This window comes from Adiantum capillus-veneris, chromosome 3 (assembly GCF_014529385.1).
Source record: "Adiantum capillus-veneris isolate H3 chromosome 3, ASM1452938v2, whole genome shotgun sequence".
In the NCBI taxonomy this organism is placed as follows: Eukaryota; Viridiplantae; Streptophyta; class Polypodiopsida; order Polypodiales; family Pteridaceae; genus Adiantum; species Adiantum capillus-veneris.
This window is the reverse complement of record NC_140933.1, coordinates 6827396-6846556: the sequence shown is the minus strand read 5'-3', so window position 1 is coordinate 6846556 and position 19161 is coordinate 6827396. Positions and strand designations below refer to the sequence as shown.

The following is a 19161-nucleotide window of genomic DNA, read 5'->3' as shown; positions in this document are numbered from 1 at the left end:
CTCTTGCAACAGCAATGTGCATAATGCATCAAACTTGACAAATTCAGGATTTCCTTGGGTCATCAGTCTCCAAGTACTAGCAAAAGTCTGGTAGGAATCTGGTAAGGCATCAAGAACAGTCTGCACAAGGGAACTGTCTGAAATGACTTCACCTACAAAAATAAGTTGCTCATTGATATCCTTGACACTAGCAAGGAAAGTGTCCATATCATCTTCCTCATGCATAATCTTCGACTCCAGCTCTTTACGCAGCAAAGCAATTTTAGCCTCATTGCGGCTTGCATAAAGACCTGTTAGAATATCCCAAGCCTGTTTTGCAGATTTTGCTAAACGGATGTGAGGAACAATGGTGCGCTTCACAGACAACGCAATCAATGCATGAGCCTGCGCATCCTTAATATCCCAATGAGCTTGTTCTGCCGTAGGCAAAACAACTCTAACAGCTGCAATCCTTGCAGCAAGACCTGCAACATCCTCAACATCGCCTACATCCTCAGAACCAGGATGTACATCAATGCCCTGCACAATGTTCCAGACACCCTTTGACACAAGACATGTTGCATCATATAAGCCCAGATAGGGTAGTTGTCCCCATCGAACATGTCCTCAACAGCAAACATCTTGAACACATCTGTGTTGTTGTTGTCAGCCATGGTAAATGCTGCACCTGATGTGAAAACTGCCCGAAAATAGGAAAAATGGAGCGGGAACAACCTGTGATATAGCACAAACCGTAGAAGACTATAAGGCACCTGTTATGCAGAAAACGGCAGTGACATAAATTCTGCACAAAATGACGAAATAGCCTGTGTAGTACTGCCTGTAGTGAAAACGGAGGCCGAAATGAGCCCAAATCAAAATTCTGAGCAAACCGAGCTACTCCAGCTCTCCCAAAATTTTTGTCGATCTGCGAATGCTCGCCAAAGCTCACTGAAATCGGAGAAAGTGAGCATGCGTGTGTTGGAGCAGCTGGCGACTAAGCCCGGGAGGACGTGACCTGCTCTGATACCAATCGTTGGAATTAGGGTTGTAGAGAAACACACATAGCTTGAAGAAGACGAAGGAAGCTCAAGGCACACAATAGAGAGTGTGTTACTTAGTGTGCAATGGAAAGATAGATATCCCTAGAGTGATGGGCGTATATACAATGCACGGGGGAAAAAACCTCCTAAAGAGGGAAAAAATGCCCCGGCGGTCCTAGTGTGTTCACACACATCACTACCACATGTATATGGTAACAATTGTACCTACTACACACAAAAAATAGATGATAGAGTTTGAGAGTACAGATCTACCCTTTGTGGACATCCCAAGCACATCATCTAGGAGAGATCTGCACGACTTTGAAGAGGAAACAAAACACACAATGCCAGAGATGAGCTAAAGAAATGGATTGAGGACATGCCAAAATGCTCACACAAGGAGAACATGAGATATGAACTCAAAGTGCTTGAAACAACCGCACTCGTAATGATCAAACCCGATGAGGTGGTAAAGAATTTTGGCCACAAAATGGTGGCACTACCTTGTTAGGTTTTCAAGCCCAAGTTTGTGGGAATGCAAACAAGTTCACTTCTAGGTCAAGTTTGCATGGCAAAGTTAAACTCGATATATATGTAGATTTTGAATTAATATAGACATAGCGTTGTTTTTCTTGGGTGGTGTTGAGCTCGTCTCTCTCTCTCTCTCTCTCTCTCTCTCTCTCTCTCTCTCTCTCTCTCTCTCTCTCTCTCTCTCTCTCTCTCTCTCTCTCTCTCTCTCTCTCTCTCTCTCTCTCTCTCTCTCTCTCTCTCTCTCTTTCACACACACACACACACACACACACATCTCTGTATGTTGCATCTTCTCTAGCTATGGCTCCTCACATTCACCCTCACTAGCCTCGCTTCCTACAACTGGTATTAGAGCTTGTCGCGCCAAGCTGCCATAGCTGTGAAAGCAGTGTGGGAATGACTGTTTGTGAAGAAGAGAAGGCGAAAACTTGACCTACGTAGAATCATGCAAAGCGAGCGTCAAACGATTCACCATGACTTGAGAGCAGACTTTTGACACAACAAGTGCTCTTGATTCTGCCTCTACAACCCGATGTGTGCAAGTTTCTTCTTCGCGCTATCGTTCTGCGCTATCACCTCATTACAAAAAAATGTTTTTTTCTTAATTTTCACATTGCCTTTTAAAATTGTCCACTTTGAGCCCTTGACTTTAATCAAAAGCCCATTCACACCCTCAAGCTCATCAGTGATATGATATTAGCCGTCCTAAAGCAGCAACACCCGCATTTTGGAAAATACTACCTGCTCCAAAAGTTGATTGGCTTTAAGTTCTACCACAGGCTGAATCTTGCCAAACCCTTTAGCTTCTAAAGCAAATTTTTGCAGCATCTTAAAACGCTCTCTAAGGTGCATGCAAATACAAATGGAGACGAAGACAACCTCTTTGTAATTCTTTGAATACAACCTGTAGGTAAGTCTGCATTTTAGCATTGGTTGAGAAAGCCAAAAAAAAGGTGGGGAACAATTTCGATAGTTTTGTGATACCTACAACAAGAGGTTTTAGTCCATTAATAAGGCCATTTAGTTTAGCCTAAGTACCATAACTCTTCCCATAATGTCTCCTATAGCATAGGAGCCATTTTTGATAAGCTGGGAAGGATCTTGGGCGATCGAATTGGCGGACCTACATGCCTTGTTATAATATCAAGTACAACGAGAACACGTCCAGGGTTGATGGCAATTCTTGCTAACAAGCCTATTTTTGGTTTTGATTTACGAGTGTCAATTTATGTCATTTATTCTTGGACCAATTGGATTTTGTGGAGTGAAAGGTGGGCATGGGAACTCCTTCAACACCTAGTTCAAGTTTTGATGTGACACATATTACATTTATATGTGTAGCCATTTGAAAAGGCATCTGAAGATATGAGCTGTTGGATACTGGCTATGAGACCTTTTGTACATAAACCCTTCCTTTTGTCTATGAGTTATAACATATGCTGTAAATATATTGCATGTACACTATAGTCTATTGAGTGTGAGTCTCTCTCTCTCTCTCTCTCTCTCTCTCTCTCTCTCTCTCTCTCTCTCTCTCTCTCTCTCTCTCTCTCTCTCTCTCTCTCTACCGTGTATAGCCATGGTTGTTCCAAGCTTCAAACCACCTTGAGCTCTTTGCACACACCCATTCACAACAACTGGTATCAGAGCGCGGTCGGCTTCTCGCTTTCCGCTTCCATCCCGCGTGTGTATCCCTCCTTGAACCTTTGAAGCTTTTGAGTTTGAAGCTACAGGAGAAATCGAGCAGCTCGTCAAGCAAGATCAAATAGAAAATTGAAGCATTTAGTAGATCTCACGAATGCAGGAAAGAATCGAGGACTAAGGAGGTTGCAAAGTAAATTAGCAAGGCAAGGTGTGTGTTGGCCAAGTAACTCTGTTGACTGAGTAAGGGAGGAGCATTCAAGATGCTGTAGATGGAATTGATTCAGTGCTAAGCAAAGGCTTGTAAGGAGAGCTCTGCAAATCGAGAGCCAAATCAAGCTGGTCAAGAACTGCAAAAATCGAGCAAGACACTTGATATTGAGTGTGTTTTGGCAACACAAGAACAAGCTTGTAGGCCTGGAACAAAGCGAGTTGCAGCGCTACGAAATGGAAGCTTTCTGGGCAGCACTGAAGGAGCGCCATTCAAAGGCGGGGGAGCACACACACAGCATGGAGCAGAGCAGGGCAATCTGAAGGAGGAACTGGGCAATGAGGCCGTGAGACAGGGGCATCGCTGGGTGAATGAGGGCGCTGTGAGTAGGATCACAATAACGATCACACACACACCCTCATCTTTGCTCTGGCTCGTCAAACTAGCAACTCTTTGCAAGTACTCGCCAAGTCTATGCTCGTCAGACAAGCAAAGTGTAGTAAAATCGATTTTTTTAAAAAAAAGTGGCTTACACACTTTGTGTGTGTAAGCCCTTGTTCCCATTGCTGAGCCTTGACAAGCCTTCCCCGATCCTTCAACACCCCCAACTCTTCAATTTCTCGATCGTTCACAAAGCTCGACATTAGTAGCAAGCTCAACAGTGGTGCTTCACACATCAAAAGACATCATTGGCTCGAGATCCGATATCCACATACACAACCATTCTTATCGGTGTCCAAATCGGGCGACTTTTTTTTTTTAAAAAAAGGCTTTGGGCTCATACCAGTGAGACAACATTACTTCTTCAAGTTTTATCAAGACAGACGTCCTTATTCTCTTCCTTCACACCAAGCAAGACAGGTGCTCTCTAGAAGCAAAGGCAAGTTCTAAAGTGTTTTTTCAAACGCTTCAAAGTCTCAAGGTAAATACGCCAAAGCCACATAAGGGCACTAGTTTCATGTGAAGAGGTGCTTCATGATTCTTATTCATGAAGAGTGACTTCACGAATCAAAATTATTAAGCTCGCACCTGCACTATTTTGAAAATTGGGCAAGACACTGCCATCATAGAGAGAGTCTCTCTGTCGGTAAGACCAAGTCCCTAGCATCTTTCACGACAGCGCTTGCACCATGGAAGAGAAAGGAATCATAAAATTTAATGGGAGGGTTTCCATACTTGGCAAACTAAGCTAAGGGGATACTTAATGAAGAAAACATTATGGGCCGTAGTGAAAACATCTCTCAGTGATCACGAAGGCACACAAACCAGGGATTCTACTGCACTCAATCAAGAAAAAGATGAACAAGCACTTGGCATCATAATTACTGCACTCCATGATAATTATGTACATTTTATAGATGAGTGCACAGATGCATACGAGGCTTGGCGAATTCTAGAGGAGAATTTTGGAGCTAAAGCAAAACGAAGTAAAGTTAGCTTGAAAAGGAAACTTTACAAATTCACTATGCTCGAGGGGGAAGATATAGCCAGTTTGGTCTCAATAGGCATAAAAGCATGATTACACAATTGACCTACATCCAATGCGAAGTAGAAGAAGACGACAAAGTTGTAGTCCTCCTTAGAACACTTCCTTCCAACTATGACCATATAGTCACTATTCTTGAAGAAAAGGAACCAACTGCAGCACTTCAAGATGTGGTAAGCTCACTTCAGGCAGAAGAAAGGAAGCAAAAAAATCCACCTACATCGACAAGCGGGGCTTTTATAGCAAGAGAAGACAAATCATCCATAGATTTTATATTATATTCCAACATCCGAAAATGCTATGAGTGTGGTAAAATGGGTCATATAGCTAAGGACTGCTATATCAATAACTTTTGTAGCAATTGCGGAAAGAAGGGGCATCCTCCATCTAAGTGCTATTCAAAAGTTCAAGATAGCACCGGCAACACTAACAACAAAGGCAAGAAGCCAGTGAGAGGAGCAGCTCATATAATTGAAGAAGAAGAAGCTGATGACGAAGGGGAAGTTTCTTTCGTTGTACTTTGAAGATCCGTTTCTACTCTCTCTAGTTCAAGGGGAGGTATTTTCATCATCCTGTGTGGATAATCGGGTCTTCAGTATGTATTACATGCCCAAGGGGAGGATTGAGAGGTGGGCATGGGAACTCCTTCAACACCTAGTTCAAGTTTTGATGTGACACATATTACATATATGTGTGTAGCCATTTGAAAAGGCATCTGGAGATATGAGCTTCCGGATGATACTGCTATGAGACCTTTTGTACATAAACCCTTCCTTTTGTATATGAGTTATAACATATGCTGTAAATATATTGCATGTACACTATAGTCTATTGAGTGTGAGTCTCTCTCTCTCTCTCTCTCTCTCTCTCTCTCTCTCTCTCTCTCTCTCTCTACTGTGTATAGCCATGGTTGTTCCAAGCTTCAAACCACCTTGAGCTCTTTGCACACACCACTCGTTCACAACATGGAGAAGCGTTCCATCCTTTGACAACGAAGGAAGAACTTGGATATTGTGTTTGCTATAGGCTAAGGGGAGCCACCACACAACAGCCCTTGGTGAGGATGCTTTAATAAGAAGCTCATGAGGAGGAATTAAAGCAAGGTTCTTAGCTCAATAGTAGGCCATAGAGAGGGGGGTCGAGGAGAGGGCAACACAGTTCCATGGACAGTAGCTAGATTCCAAGTTATCATTTTTGCTCATTAGTGTTTGAAATAAGATCTTTGGTGACAGTTAACGTAGGTTCATGTTACACTTTGCCATCGCCCATGTGTGATGCGATAATGGTTGGACAACCATCATCTTCCATGGAACAGAGTGTCCACTTGCACTAGTCAAACGAGAGGATGGATGGCATGGAAAAGTGTCCCTCTTGCAAAGACCTCCGATCATGGATCGGCATGCCACGATTGCAATGAAGGGAGTAGGCAACGATTACATGTGATTGTGTAAGCAAAAAGTATGTTTGCTAATTGGTGTGTGGCGAACTTATTGGTCGATGCTTGCAATTCATCCTAGAGGGACTCCACACGAGGAGGGGTAAAATGTTTTCAAGTTATCCCCTCCTCCCACCACTAAGTTGGATTTCCCCCCCCTCCATTACACATGTGCGTGAGATGCAATCACGTCGCAATCAAGTCTTACCTTCTACCCCCCTTCGGTGTGGAATCCCCCTTAGATTTACCACTAGTTACCAACAACGAGTCGAGGTTGAAGTTGTTGAACTGTGGATTGGCCGTGTGAACGACGGAAGGTGGGCTGCTTCAATGGCGAGGATGGAATAGGTGGTTGCAAAAAACGCAACGCCGCTACCTGCTCATTAATGGTGCAGACGCATCGTATAGAGAGACAGAGACCCGAGAGAGAGAGAGAGAGAGAGAGAGAGAGAGAGGTGTGGGCACTGGGCGGCCATCATGAATGCCGTATGTGTGGGTGTGTCCGCATTCGAGAGAGAGAGAGAGAGAGAGAGACATTTGCGCGTGCAAGAGAGGCTATTCTTTGCGGATGTTTTTTGGGGGCGGGGGGGTTTTGGGTTGGTAGCCTCACACGCACACTTTTACTCTCTCTCACATTTACTCGAGTTCCAAAGAGGAAGAGCTCTATATAAAGTATGTGTGACTACCACAATCGCATCAAAGTTTTGCCCTTCTCTATCTGTGGTTTTTGCTCTCAACGAGCTTCTGGGTTGCCAATTTTTAGCCTAGCTAGGCAGTCAAAAACATACTCAACACATACATACACACACTCAAAACATGGCCACCACAGTCGAGGTTGTGAAGCAAAAGGAACTCGCAAAACCCTTTGCTGAAGTGCGGGAGAAGGCTGTCATCCACTTTGGGGAAGAATGCAAGCTGAAATCAATGGAGCTCTTTGAATCATTTGGGTTGCCCGGCGGCCTCCTCCCCTTGCAGGACATTCAGGAGGGTGGTTTTGTGGAGGAGACAGGTTTTGTGTGGATGATATCGAAGAAGCAGCAGTACCATTTCAAGAAGGCAGACCGGCATTGCAGCTACGCAGAGACGATCTCCTGCTATTTGAAGCCCAAGAAGATGACCAAGATATCTGGTGTCAAGGCCAGGGACATGATGATCTGGGTGCCCATCAACGAGATTTCTGTTGATGACGCGGCTGAGCCCAAGATCCACTTCAAGAGTGTGGGTGGCCTCTCCCGCTCCTTCAACCCGGAGCTCTTTGGTCGGGGTGCTTGAATGTTTTCTCTGTTTGAGCTTGATGGAGCTTTAGTTGGCTCGGTTGTATGCCTTAATTGAATCAATGTTATAGGCCAAGTTCTGGGCTTTGCTAAGAGTCGCATCTCTTTGAAAGCTCAAATTGTGTGTTCTCAAGAGCGCAAATATTACTCTGCCTTGTAGCAGAAAGAAATATAAGACAGTTCCTGGTTGTAGAAGGATACTTGTGGTAGCACTTGTGCTTTTAAAACGGCGTTGCCTCTATTTGTCTGTCAATGCACTTCCCTTGTGCAAGGAGACTGTTGGCCAGATTTACTACCCGTTTACTATCCTGAAATGTGAGGAATTGATTGTGGAACTGAGGTATTTTGCAGGTAATCCTAACCCTTAAAAAGACTTGATTCGAGATTAAAGTGAATGTCATGTTGCCGATTATTAATATTAAACATTGTGACGTAACTGTGGAGGGTAGTTGTAGTACTATTAGATGGAGTTGGGTATGCTCCTCCCTCTCTCTCTCTCTCTCTCTCTCTCTCTGCTGCAGGCGAAGCGCTGTCCACATATCCCAGCTTGTAGTGTTGGTTTGAAATGAAAATTCCCGGATTTTTAATGGCGGAACGTTAACCTTGCTCTTCAAAGTCAAATTCGGCATTTTTTGGTTGTAAATCGCGGGGTTGAAGGGGACCAATACATCGCCGAAAAGCATGTTAAACGTCATTTTGCTTTCAGCATTCAACCGTCTGAAACGACCTGATGGATTCTGCTGTGGCGGTTGCATTTTCAATGGGACCACTCACTTTTTTTTTTGGGGGAAATCATGCGTAGGTTTTTGGGGAAAGAAATGGGGGAGAAAATATCAAAGATGGGCGAAGATGGGGAAGGTGGGCTGAGGCACAGATCAAAGATGGCAGGGGCGTAGATGGCGAAGCTGGACTGAGGCACCCAGATCATATGGCGATTCGTTTTTTAATGTCTTACCGACTTTCAAAATTTCGTCTGAAAGCAAAAGGGAGATGCAATTTTTTAATCCGAAGGGGAAGTGTTGCGGTGTGGATGTTCGTCTTGCATACTTCGTGTCCAGAGAGAAGAGAGACAGAGAGACAGCGTCTGCAGCCCTGGATTGGCTGCTTGCCTGACTGCTCACTGATAAGTCCTCGACTACATCCAAAGAGACTTGGAGAGCTGAGAGAAATACGCTCAACTCACGCAGACGGGGTATCCTGTCCGCTCCCCTGCGGGCTGCCAACCCTCCTTCACTTCCCTCGCCATTGTTTGTGGACTCACAGAGAGAGAGAGAGAGAGAGAGAGAGAGAGAGAGAGAGAGAGAGAGAGAGAGCAGCCCTTGCCAAGACAAGGTTCAGAGTTCGCGAGACGGACTTCCAGAGAAGAGAATATGAGAGGCGCTTCTGGGCGGCGGTTGGTGAGGGGAGGGAGGAAAGAATATTGAGGCCTCGCTTACGTTTGCAGAGGGGGAGCAGCGGCAAGGCGAGCTCATTGTAATCTGCAGAGGAGTAGCAGCAGCAGAGCGAGCTCATTGCCGTCTGTAGGGAGGAGCAACAACCGGGCGAGGTCAGAGGGCAAGGCAAGGCGATGCACAAGGGGGATCTGTCTAAGGGTGAACGCGTCGTTGTGCAAGGCTAGGTTGGCGCTCTATCCCTCTCTGCATGGCCGAGGGTCCGAGGGTTGAGGGAGTGATAGGCGCAAAGGGGGTCGAGTAGCAGGTGCCTGTGTAATCTCTCTCTCTCTCTCTCTCTCTCTCTCTCTCTCTCGTCGGACGATGGTGTGACGTGTAAGAGGTGGGATATCAAGATATTAAGAGGAATCTTGGTGGTTAATTTATTTATGTTTAGTTTCTCTCGCTTAGGGGTAGAAAAAATACATTTCCTAACCAATCAAAATAAGGGGAACTTGAAATTCTCTCTGTTTTTAGGTCAAAATTTAAAGCTCGTCGCTAATTACACTAAATCTTGAGTAAATTTACCGGTTTTCCTAGAGGCAAGTTCAAAATCTAACCGACCTAGTTAAAATACACTAGACCTCGGTTTTTTTCTAACATCGGCGTCGCCGGCCCCAACCTCGGCCCGCACTACGATTGTAGGTGTTTTTGAGGCGGGTTGGTGCCTGCAGCTCTTTGTGAGGCATGAGGTAGGTCAGACCAGTAGGCGAAGCACTTGGAGGAAAGTTTGAGATGTGGGGGAGTGTGATAGCAAGGGAGGAGTCGGTGCTAAAAAAAAAACCTTAGTTTTTAGATTTATAGAACTTGCAACTATTGAGAGGAGTAGGTTTCCTTTTCTTATCTCAATTGAAAAAAACGAGAAATTTGTGGACATAGGTTGCTTAAGTTTATCTTCAAATTTTGCAACAAAAAAACTTTATATTCCAAACTTTGCAAGGTTAGGAAAGAAAAGGAGATTTATTGTTAATAAAGATTAAGCTTTAACATAATTAGATTGTTTTCAACTTGAACAATACTTAAAGTGTAGAGAGCCAATAAGCTGTCTGTTTGCATGGAAAGTTAGAGAGGAATTTGGGAGAGAAAAATAAACCCAAAGTATAGAGAGCGACAATAAAATTTCTATGGTCGTAAGAAGATTAAAACATAAAAACTTACATGAGATTCAAATGAAAGTAGCTTTTGAGAGAAAAATCACTTAATTCTAGACAATAGAATTGATTACAAAAAGAGGCAACAAAATGGTTATTGAGGAGTTTCTTGTGAAACTCATAAGAAGAGAAAGCTTTTCTTTTATCTCAAAAATGAAAGAACAAAATTTGACATATATGGGAAGAACAAGCTTTTCTCCTAGTATCTCAAAGATGGAAGAACAGTATTTGATCCATTCTCATTCGACAAAAAACCTAAAAAGAAATCATTATAAAAGAATGTTAAAAATATGATCCAAAATAATAATATTTAAAAAAACATATAGAAACTTACAATCTAGTCTTCAATGTAGCTAAAGGCATGTCTTGAGGTTTTTACATCATCCCGCCATAGTCCCAATCGCTTCATCAGAATTGAATTCATCCAATGGAGGTCCTTCAAGAGAAATTCTCATCAAAGTACGCATGCTCTTAGTAGTAAGAGAATTTTTAAGCTTGGATTTGATAATATTTTGAATACTAAAGCCTCGCTCACAAATAGCCGTACTAGAGCATTGTACCAATGCTATTTGAGCAAGCAATAGTAATGATGCATACTTTTCCCTCAAAGTCTCATTGCTACCAATATAGCACCATGTGTTTTTGAAATTCCACCCCTTCCACTCATTGTATGCTTGATATTTAAAAGTTTGGAATTCTTTCCTCAACACAAAGGGATCAATTAAACGTTCAATAACTTCTTCCCCTTTCAACTTTTTACTTTGACCATAGAACTTTATTATCTCCTCAATCTCATCACCCCCAAAGTTTTTTAAATCTTTTCTAAAATCTTTTGTGGGAGGATAGCAAGAAGGAGACAAAAGTTTAAAATGACTCAAAATAGATGTATCCTCAAATCTCTCCTTCAAGTTCTCAATTATATGGTTTGTGAAAGCTTTTTGAAAGAATATTGCATTTTCAAGGTCAGAACCATCTTTTTCCCTAGAAAGTTCAATGTTTCTAAAATTTGAGTCTCACATGGAAGATCTTAATTCATATAAAAGTCCTTTGGATGGTCCGTAATCAGGAATTATAGGATATCCATAGCCATCTAACTCTAGGGCATTGAGATCAAGGCTAGGTCTCATCACAAATTCACTCTCCATTGCCACTATTTCGGCATCCACTATGCCAGAGATAGCAGTCACATAAACATAAGTGCATTGAAAGAGCTTGCTAAGACTTGTCAAATGAGAGAATAAGTCACCTAGGTAATGTGCAACATACACAAATGCAAACGAAGAAATTTTATCAAAAATGATTTGCTTTTCTTTCTTAAAGTAGTCAAGCAATGGTTCAAGCAATTCACAAAATTTCACCAGTACTTTATGTCTACTCAACCATCGAATTGTGTGTATACCCTCTATTTTAAGAAAAGGTAAATCAAATTCATCTTGCAAGGATCTTAACTTTTTTAAGCGAGCTACACTTTTTCTAAAATGAGAAGCCACTTCATTCAACGTAGCATCAACATACGCCGCAAAAGGAAATTCACTTATGGTGTTGCTAGCACATAGGTTAGTACGATGAGCCACACAATGCATGGAGGTCACAAAAGGAAATGCATCTTTGAATCTTGTAGCTACCCCTCCTTTTTTTCCAATCATAACAGATGCCCCATCCGATCCAAAGCTTACTAATTTTTTTTCATTTAAGCCAAAATTCAATAACAATTTTTTCAATGATGTGAACAATCCAAGAGACGTTCGGTCATCTACTTCCAAAAGATCAAGAAATGAGATTTTGGGCTCATTATCTTTCATATACGAAACAGAAACAATCAAGTGCTCCTCTATTGAAATGTCCGTTGACTCATCCACCATGATACCAAAACATGGAGACTGACGAACATGAGCCAAATACTCTTAACTCAAGCCCCTTCCCAATGTAGTGCACAAAAGAAGCACATGTCTTATCATTTTTATACATGTTTTCGGGGATGTTTGGAGTGTTGCATTCTCTAAGCAATTCAAGTGTGGGAACATATTTTGAATAAGAAAGATCATTTTTAGCAACAAAATAAGAAACCCGAAACAAATTTTTCATACTATCTTCCATGCTTTCGAAATGCTTAGAAACATAAAATTTGAAGCTTTTTTTTCCACAATGCGATGCCCATGCAAGTACTTTATGTTTCTTTGAACCCCCATGATTTACTGAAGCACTATGTTGTATATTGATTGCCCTATCGGTCCCAAATTCACTTTTACAATGCTTATCTTCTTTACAAATAGAACAAAGCATTTTGGCTTGCACCCTATCAAACTCGATCCACTCAAATTCACATCTCCACTTGTCGTTCCAAGCAATTCTAGCTTTTTTACGCCTTTTAGCTTCCTCTAATCCAACACTTTGAACTTCGACATCAATATCATTATCATCAAGCACTACTTTAATTTTTCTTTTTCCTATGTCATTTTTTAAATTTGATTTGTTTTGAAAAACCGGGCATGGCAAGCAAAGACTTTTGTTTAGAAGAATTAAAAGCCATATCAAAAGCTCACACGATGATTTTTTCGATGTAATATCTTCTTGAACCTTGACCATGAACTATTCGAAATGCGTTTGTGGCGTGGTCCGGCCTCAACTTCAAGTTTAGGCACAAGCTCAAAAAACAATACCAAATTGTTCTTGCAATGATATTTAAAAAAAAAGAGTAAGTCTTATTATTTATACATTTCTTAAAGTTCTGTAAGGACTTTAAAAAAAGGAAAAAGCTTTTAAACAAATGCTGAACGTCCTTATTTCTAAAGTCTAAGTCTCAGTCTCACAATAGATTATTTTTAATTAGAACTTAGAACTTGGAAGGTTCTTGACTCTGGAGCTCTCGGGAGTCGGATTGCGCTACAAGTGTGCATCGTCCGAGCGTCGAGACTCGATTCAGGCTGCATCAAGCAGCAAACCCTCCCGGTTTAGGGTTGGATCAGTGGCTCTCTCTCTCTCTCTCTCTCTCTCTCACACACACACACACACACACACACATAGCGTGCCCACAACCTATGCGCAGTGCAGGTCTTCCCCTGAGCACCTTAGCCTTACTGCTCGAAAGCGCTTCTTGAGCGCTGCTCGAAAACGCTACTAGCCTGCTAATCGCTTTTAGAAAACAAAAATACCCAAGGTTCTAAGGTATTAAGGTCGAGGATGTCCGATGCATTTGATTAAAGTTCTATCTTTGGAGAGAAGGAAGAGAGAGAGAGAGAGAGAGAGAGAGAGAGATAGAGAGAGAGAGAGAGAGAGAGAGAGAGAGCCACACCTTAGATGGATTAATTTGGATTCTTGAGCAAAATTGACGAGCTCATCTCGAGAGTTGACTCTCAACGTCCAGACTCCAAAGGATTCTTCCGGGGTGCAGAGTTTGGAATCCGAGTGCAAATATGCAGTGTCAGCACTCAATGGGCTCTACCACTTCAGCTCAAAGCTAACTCTCTGCAGTGCTCACACAATTGCAAAGGAAACCGTTGAAATTTGAAGAGGTCTAAGGCGGATGAGAAAACTTGAAAATCTGAGAGAGCTTGTGGGTGCCAAGTTGCCAAATGTTGTGCTTCCTGGCTTAGAGACAAATGTTGAGAGAGAGATTGTGAGAGGGCTCAGCAGGGGAGTCGGGACTCTTAGTCTCTGGGGCTCACAAGGTGAAAGTTGAAACTTGTGAAACTTTTTTTATCTTCCCTTAGATTAATCCTATCCTTATATTCTCACAAGGTAATTTACCTTCTCTCACTTTGCATATACTTAAAAAAACCTTATAGGCTCCTTTTATTCCCGGTTTCCAAAACCCACATAAATAATTTCAGAAGGTTGTAGGTGGGATTACACTAAACCTAGGTTTTTTTCGAGCACTCAGAGGAGCCTATGGTAGCAGTCGAGGGATGTGTTGGTTGCGGCATGAGAATCAGGGGCCACACGAAGAGGGATTGCAAGAGAGCGCGAGATAGATCTAGATCTCTCTCTCTCTCTCTCTGCCGTGCGAGCTATGGTGAGCAACCAAATTTGCTGAATCTCTCTCTCTCTCTCTCTCTCTCTCTCTCTCTCTCTCTCTCTCTCTGTGTGTGTGTGTGTGTCCTTCGGACTTCTTGTGTCCCTGCCTTGGAGATTCGATGTGCGCTATTGTGGGTATAGCATGTGTGGGGTGCGCGAGGATTGTGGGGGGTGTGACAGAAGCAGCAAGAGGGGAGGGCGGCAAATGGGGTTTACGTGAAGGGGGCTTTATGTGGATAGGGGATATTCCAAGGTATCTAATAAAAAACGGGTTTTTCTTTATTGGAGGTGCTACAATTAGAAGATTGTGTAGGGAGTACAGGTGGGAGAAAATGAGAAGGTCGGAAAGGGAAGGTTTTATTACAAAAAGGGAAGACGAGAGGCTTGATGAAATGGTTTTAAAACGTGAGCTAGTATGTCCCTACGATTTTCGGAAAGTTTCCATTAAGGGGAATCTTGCAAGATCCCGTGGGTAGGAAACGGTTACGAGAAAGTGAAGCTGAGCTACGAGAGGAAGACATCGACGGCCATGTGTAGCAGAAACAAGAGCAGGACCAGGTCAAGCTGAGTTGCGGGAGGAAGACTGCGACGGCCACGCACAACAGAAATAGGAGTAGGAGCAGGAGATGAGGACGCACAGTCTGAGGAGTAGACAATGGGTTGATTTTTTTGAATCATATATCCTTCGCATGGTATCAGCAAACGAGCTTGCTTCAGTGGTTAACTCATGTGCAATGAAGCCAATTTTCTACGTGCCTGTGTTCGAACACTGACCCTGTGTTTTGGAGAAACGTAAGAGCAAGGGGAAAGGGGCAGTAAAGCGAGGAATATGTGGAGATTCCGCTAAATAAATGTAAGAAGCTATCCGTATGTGCCTACCAGTATCCGGCAATTGTAAAAATCCCTCATTACGAGAGAATATTAGGATTGGGGCAAGCACGAAGAAGATTGAGCAAGGTAAGGCAGTTTGGTGTGCAAGCAAAAAGCAAAAGAGGTGGGGCAGAGGCATGGTGTGCAATGTTATTTTTTACAAGCTCACAACCTCTTGCTTCTCGCGTTGAGAAAAAGCATGAGTGTCATTATTGTCGAACGGGGAATAAAAGGTTTGTCTTTGTCGTAGAGTAGGGAGTAGAAATGCCTACACACAGGCCTTCCAAAATGGAGGGCTTTCCAAATTGAAAGGCTCACCTTTTGTAGGTTTTGCTGTCCCATAGGTGATTTCCTAGCAAGTAGATAGGTGGGGTTCCATGGAGGACGAAATGAAAACTTTTGATAGGAAGAAAGGATCTACTTACTCGCTCAAGCAAGTCATTTCCAATTTACAAGGCCTTCCAAAATGTAGAGGGTGGTTTAAGAACGGTGCTTCCAAGATGTGCACTTCATTTAATGTGGTGGTGGAGGCCTATATGACAACATTTCTTAGCTAAAAAGGCCCTCTAAAAACGTCGCTATGGGGTCTATGTGAAAAAGCTCAAAGGAGAAGGTGAAGGTAGGTTGCGGAGGAAGTAGGTATTGTACGAGCTCGAAGAAAAAATAAATGCAAAATAAATGGAGATGCTTGCTCTCTCTCTCTCTCTCTCTCTCTCTCTCTCTAAATTGGAGGCCCAATGTGTGTCTTTGTTTCTATTTCTTTTCGTTTGAGCTGATATGTAAATATTTATCTATCTAATCTTATACTACATTAAAATGAAAGGGGTGGCCATCCACGTAGTTGCAAATACCTGCAGCCTTATGAGAATGTCCACGTGGTTGTAGATACTTGTAGCCTCATGAGAATGGCCATTGCTAGTTCCTTGGCTTCTATATTGGTGGCACTGTGGCAAGACAACCAATGCTCACAAAGCATCAAGCCCAAGGCAAGTAATAAATAAATAGCGATTGTGGGTATCTGTTGAGTTGTGGGTAGATTATATACAGCCATCATGTAGCCTTGCCTCACCCTTGATCTGCGGGGGACCCATTACCTCCATGTTTACCTCTCTTCCATATGCAAATGCTTTCTTCCGTAGGACAAGGACATAACCCGCAAGCCGATGATCCCGAGAGAGAGAGAGAGAGAGAGAGAGAGAGAGAGAGAGAGAGAGAGAGAGAGAGAGAGAGAGAGAGAGAGAGCCCTCAACTTGACATGAATCCGAGTTGATGATTGTCCACAATTCTAGAGAGAGAGAGAGAGAGAGAGAGAGAGAGAGGTTGCCCTCAACTCGACATGAATCCCAGTTGATGATTGTCCACAATTCTAGAGGGTCTCGAGTCTCTCTCTTCATATATAAAATCCCCTACTTGCGGCGCCATGCATCGCCTTCAATTGGTATTCCCCCAATATACTACGGGTGTTTATCCACTATAGGTTGCAGGAAATGGATCGTCGAGTAAGGCTTTGGAGCAGTTGGCAACATGAAGGATAACGGATGCAGCGGCAAGTAGCTTCAACAATTGAAGGGGTACTCACGGAGATCAGTGCAGGTAGCAGCCATAGTCAACCATGTAGTTCGCCAAAAGCCATATGTGCACGTACATCAACAAACTGGTAGGTAGTAGGTTGGTGTATGTATGCGATAATAGCAGGTTCTTGGGCTTGCTTTGCTAGGGGTTGAGTGACAAGAGGCCGCTGCCTGCGCGTGTGAATACGACTCTCTCTCTCTCTCTCTCTCTCTCACACACACACACACACACACACATACACATCCATGTTAAAATTCTCTTAGGTATGACGTTAAAATCTCTCTCTCTCTCTCTCTCTCTCTCTCTCTCTCTCTCTCTCTCTCTCTCTCCCTGCATTTTCCATATGACATTAGCAAGGTGAAGAGGTACAAAGGCCTGCTAAGTTAAAGGGGAATGATATTTTTTTGGAGAGTAAGTTTAAATGAGCGCTTACAATCACATGAAATTTTTACTGTGTTTTAAAATAAAACTATATTATCCATTATAAATATATAATTACACATGGTTTATATATTAAAATAGACACCATTTAAATAATAAGGTGAAAGATACACATTTCACATTATCATTTGAAAAGAAAAAAAATTAAAAAATAAAAATAAATAAATATATTATATTATTCATACATACATTATACATACACAAGTTAGATTCACAAGAGTCGACGGCAAAAATCTAGGACTCTTTCTTCCACCTCTCTCTTCTTTCACAAGGGATGGAGGTAGTTCTATAAAACTTATTATGTGCGATTTGACGTCCAATGAGCTGTAGTGTAGTGGTAGTGTTGTTCAGTACGTAGCTACTAGATTCAATTCAATCACACCGATACACATTTCGTGTTGAAAAAGTGGATGGTAGAACTGCTCTTCCAAGGGGGGAAGGGTTGCTAAATTTTTTGTGGGTCCAAAGAAGCGTAATTTCTTTTTGTGCCAATGGACAACCAGTCCTTTTTTAACGTCTTTCATCGATTCTTGTGAACACAACCATAATCCCGAATGGTTTATATATTAGAAAAGGCTCCACTTAAATACTAAGGTAAAATGTGCACATTACACATTATTCCTTGAAAACAAAATAAAGTAAAAAAGAAATAAAATAGAAGCAATAAAATAAAAAACACACTAAAAACTAAAAAAAAAGAATATACTAAAGCTTTCATTAAAAAAGATAGATTTAATAAGCCTACAGAATAATAAATCGATTAAATAATTTAATAAAATGAATCTTTGTGGAGTCTTTAAATGGACGGACTCTTTACAAGTGAAAGTATATTAAAAACATTAATTGAAACAATACTTCAAATGATGGATCAAACTCTTATGAACACTCTTCAATCCTTTGTTCTATAAAACACTTCGGTAAAAGCCCCAGTTTAAGAACCTTTAAACCAATGTCGGGTGCTTTTTTATAATTGTTGCAGAGTTTTGACTTCTCTTTAGTGTGGAATGTAGATGGCGTTAAGGTCGAGTTGTAGCCAAATTGAGGAGCTATTGTATCTCTGGTAATGCATGAGGCAGTGGAAAAAGTATCCCTTTGTTTAAAAAAGGGCTTCCAACAACAAGATTGATAAGGGTGATATCATGTACAAGAGTGCCACATGAGATCAAGCCCATGCGTTAGCTAATGAGAAAGCGGAATGCAATCATGTAACCATCCCACCACACCCACTTGCTTGTACAAGAATTGACTCTCTCTAAATTCATTATTTAGCCCACGTCCATCCCTCTTTACGGAGTCATCCAATTACTGGCCCGTATCCTATGGATCAAACTCCTCAGAATACTCTTCAATCCTTTGTTCTTTAACACTAGTTTTGTAATTGGACACTAAAGTGTCCCGTTTTCCTACGAAGTTTTGGCAATTTATTTGTCAAGCTAGAACGAAGTTTTTTACACCTTGCTTCTACCATAGGTTGGTTATGAGGAAAAGGAAACATTGGATTTTTCCCCATGTCAAAATACAAGCCCTATGGAGAGAATTGTGGTAATTTCTAAGTCATAATTTTCTGTAAGATTTTAAACTATTTTCCAAAAAAATCAGAAAATTCTTATATCTTTTTGTAGAGGTGAGCTTTTTTATGTTTTTAAAAGTGAAGTGCTAGTACTTAGTGTTACAAAACAATGGAATGACCTCCAAGAATAGTTTCAAACTTAATTGCAAGTTATAAACATAATTTCATACTTAAGCATGTGCTAACTAAGAGCATGATTTTGGCCTTTCAAAGGTCCTCTCATGGAATTGGGACTATTCTAGTGCAATTTGACAACATCAAATGACTATATATGTTAAAACCAAGAAATTACGTATTTTTTTGGCTCCCTAACTTACTTAAATCTTGTCGCTTACAACCTATCTTGAAATTTTGATTGTATAAAATCTCTTGAAAATCTTGAGTCCTCCACAATAACATTAAAACCAACGTTTTAGGTATCCCATTTGTATTCATACCATGCACTTTGATACATTTAGTTGATATGTGTGGAAAGTTTGAAGTTATTTGAGGTTTTGAATACTTATGTCTCAAGAA

The 19161-nt window shown here is 41.8% G+C and overlaps 2 protein-coding genes and 1 pseudogene across 2 annotated transcripts; 1 reads left to right on the top strand and 2 right to left on the bottom strand.

Annotated features, from left to right (window-relative positions):
• Positions 1-7014: 7014 nt before the first annotated feature.
• Positions 7015-7838, top strand: LOC147460464 (uncharacterized). Its single transcript, XM_086507743.1, has one exon. The coding sequence runs from the start codon at positions 7140-7142 to the stop codon at positions 7593-7595; it is 456 nt and encodes a 151-aa protein (XP_086363869.1). The 5' UTR covers positions 7015-7139; the 3' UTR covers positions 7596-7838.
• Positions 7626-8367, bottom strand: LOC147460463 (uncharacterized). The gene is given in 2 exon segments (XM_086507734.1): positions 7626-7866; positions 7868-8367. Coding segments are annotated over 2 exon segments (726 nt in total). The 5' UTR covers positions 8353-8367.
• A 2191-nt stretch (positions 8368-10558) lies between these two features.
• Positions 10559-12275, bottom strand: LOC147460462 (uncharacterized; annotated as a pseudogene).
• Positions 12276-19161: the final 6886 nt, after the last annotated feature.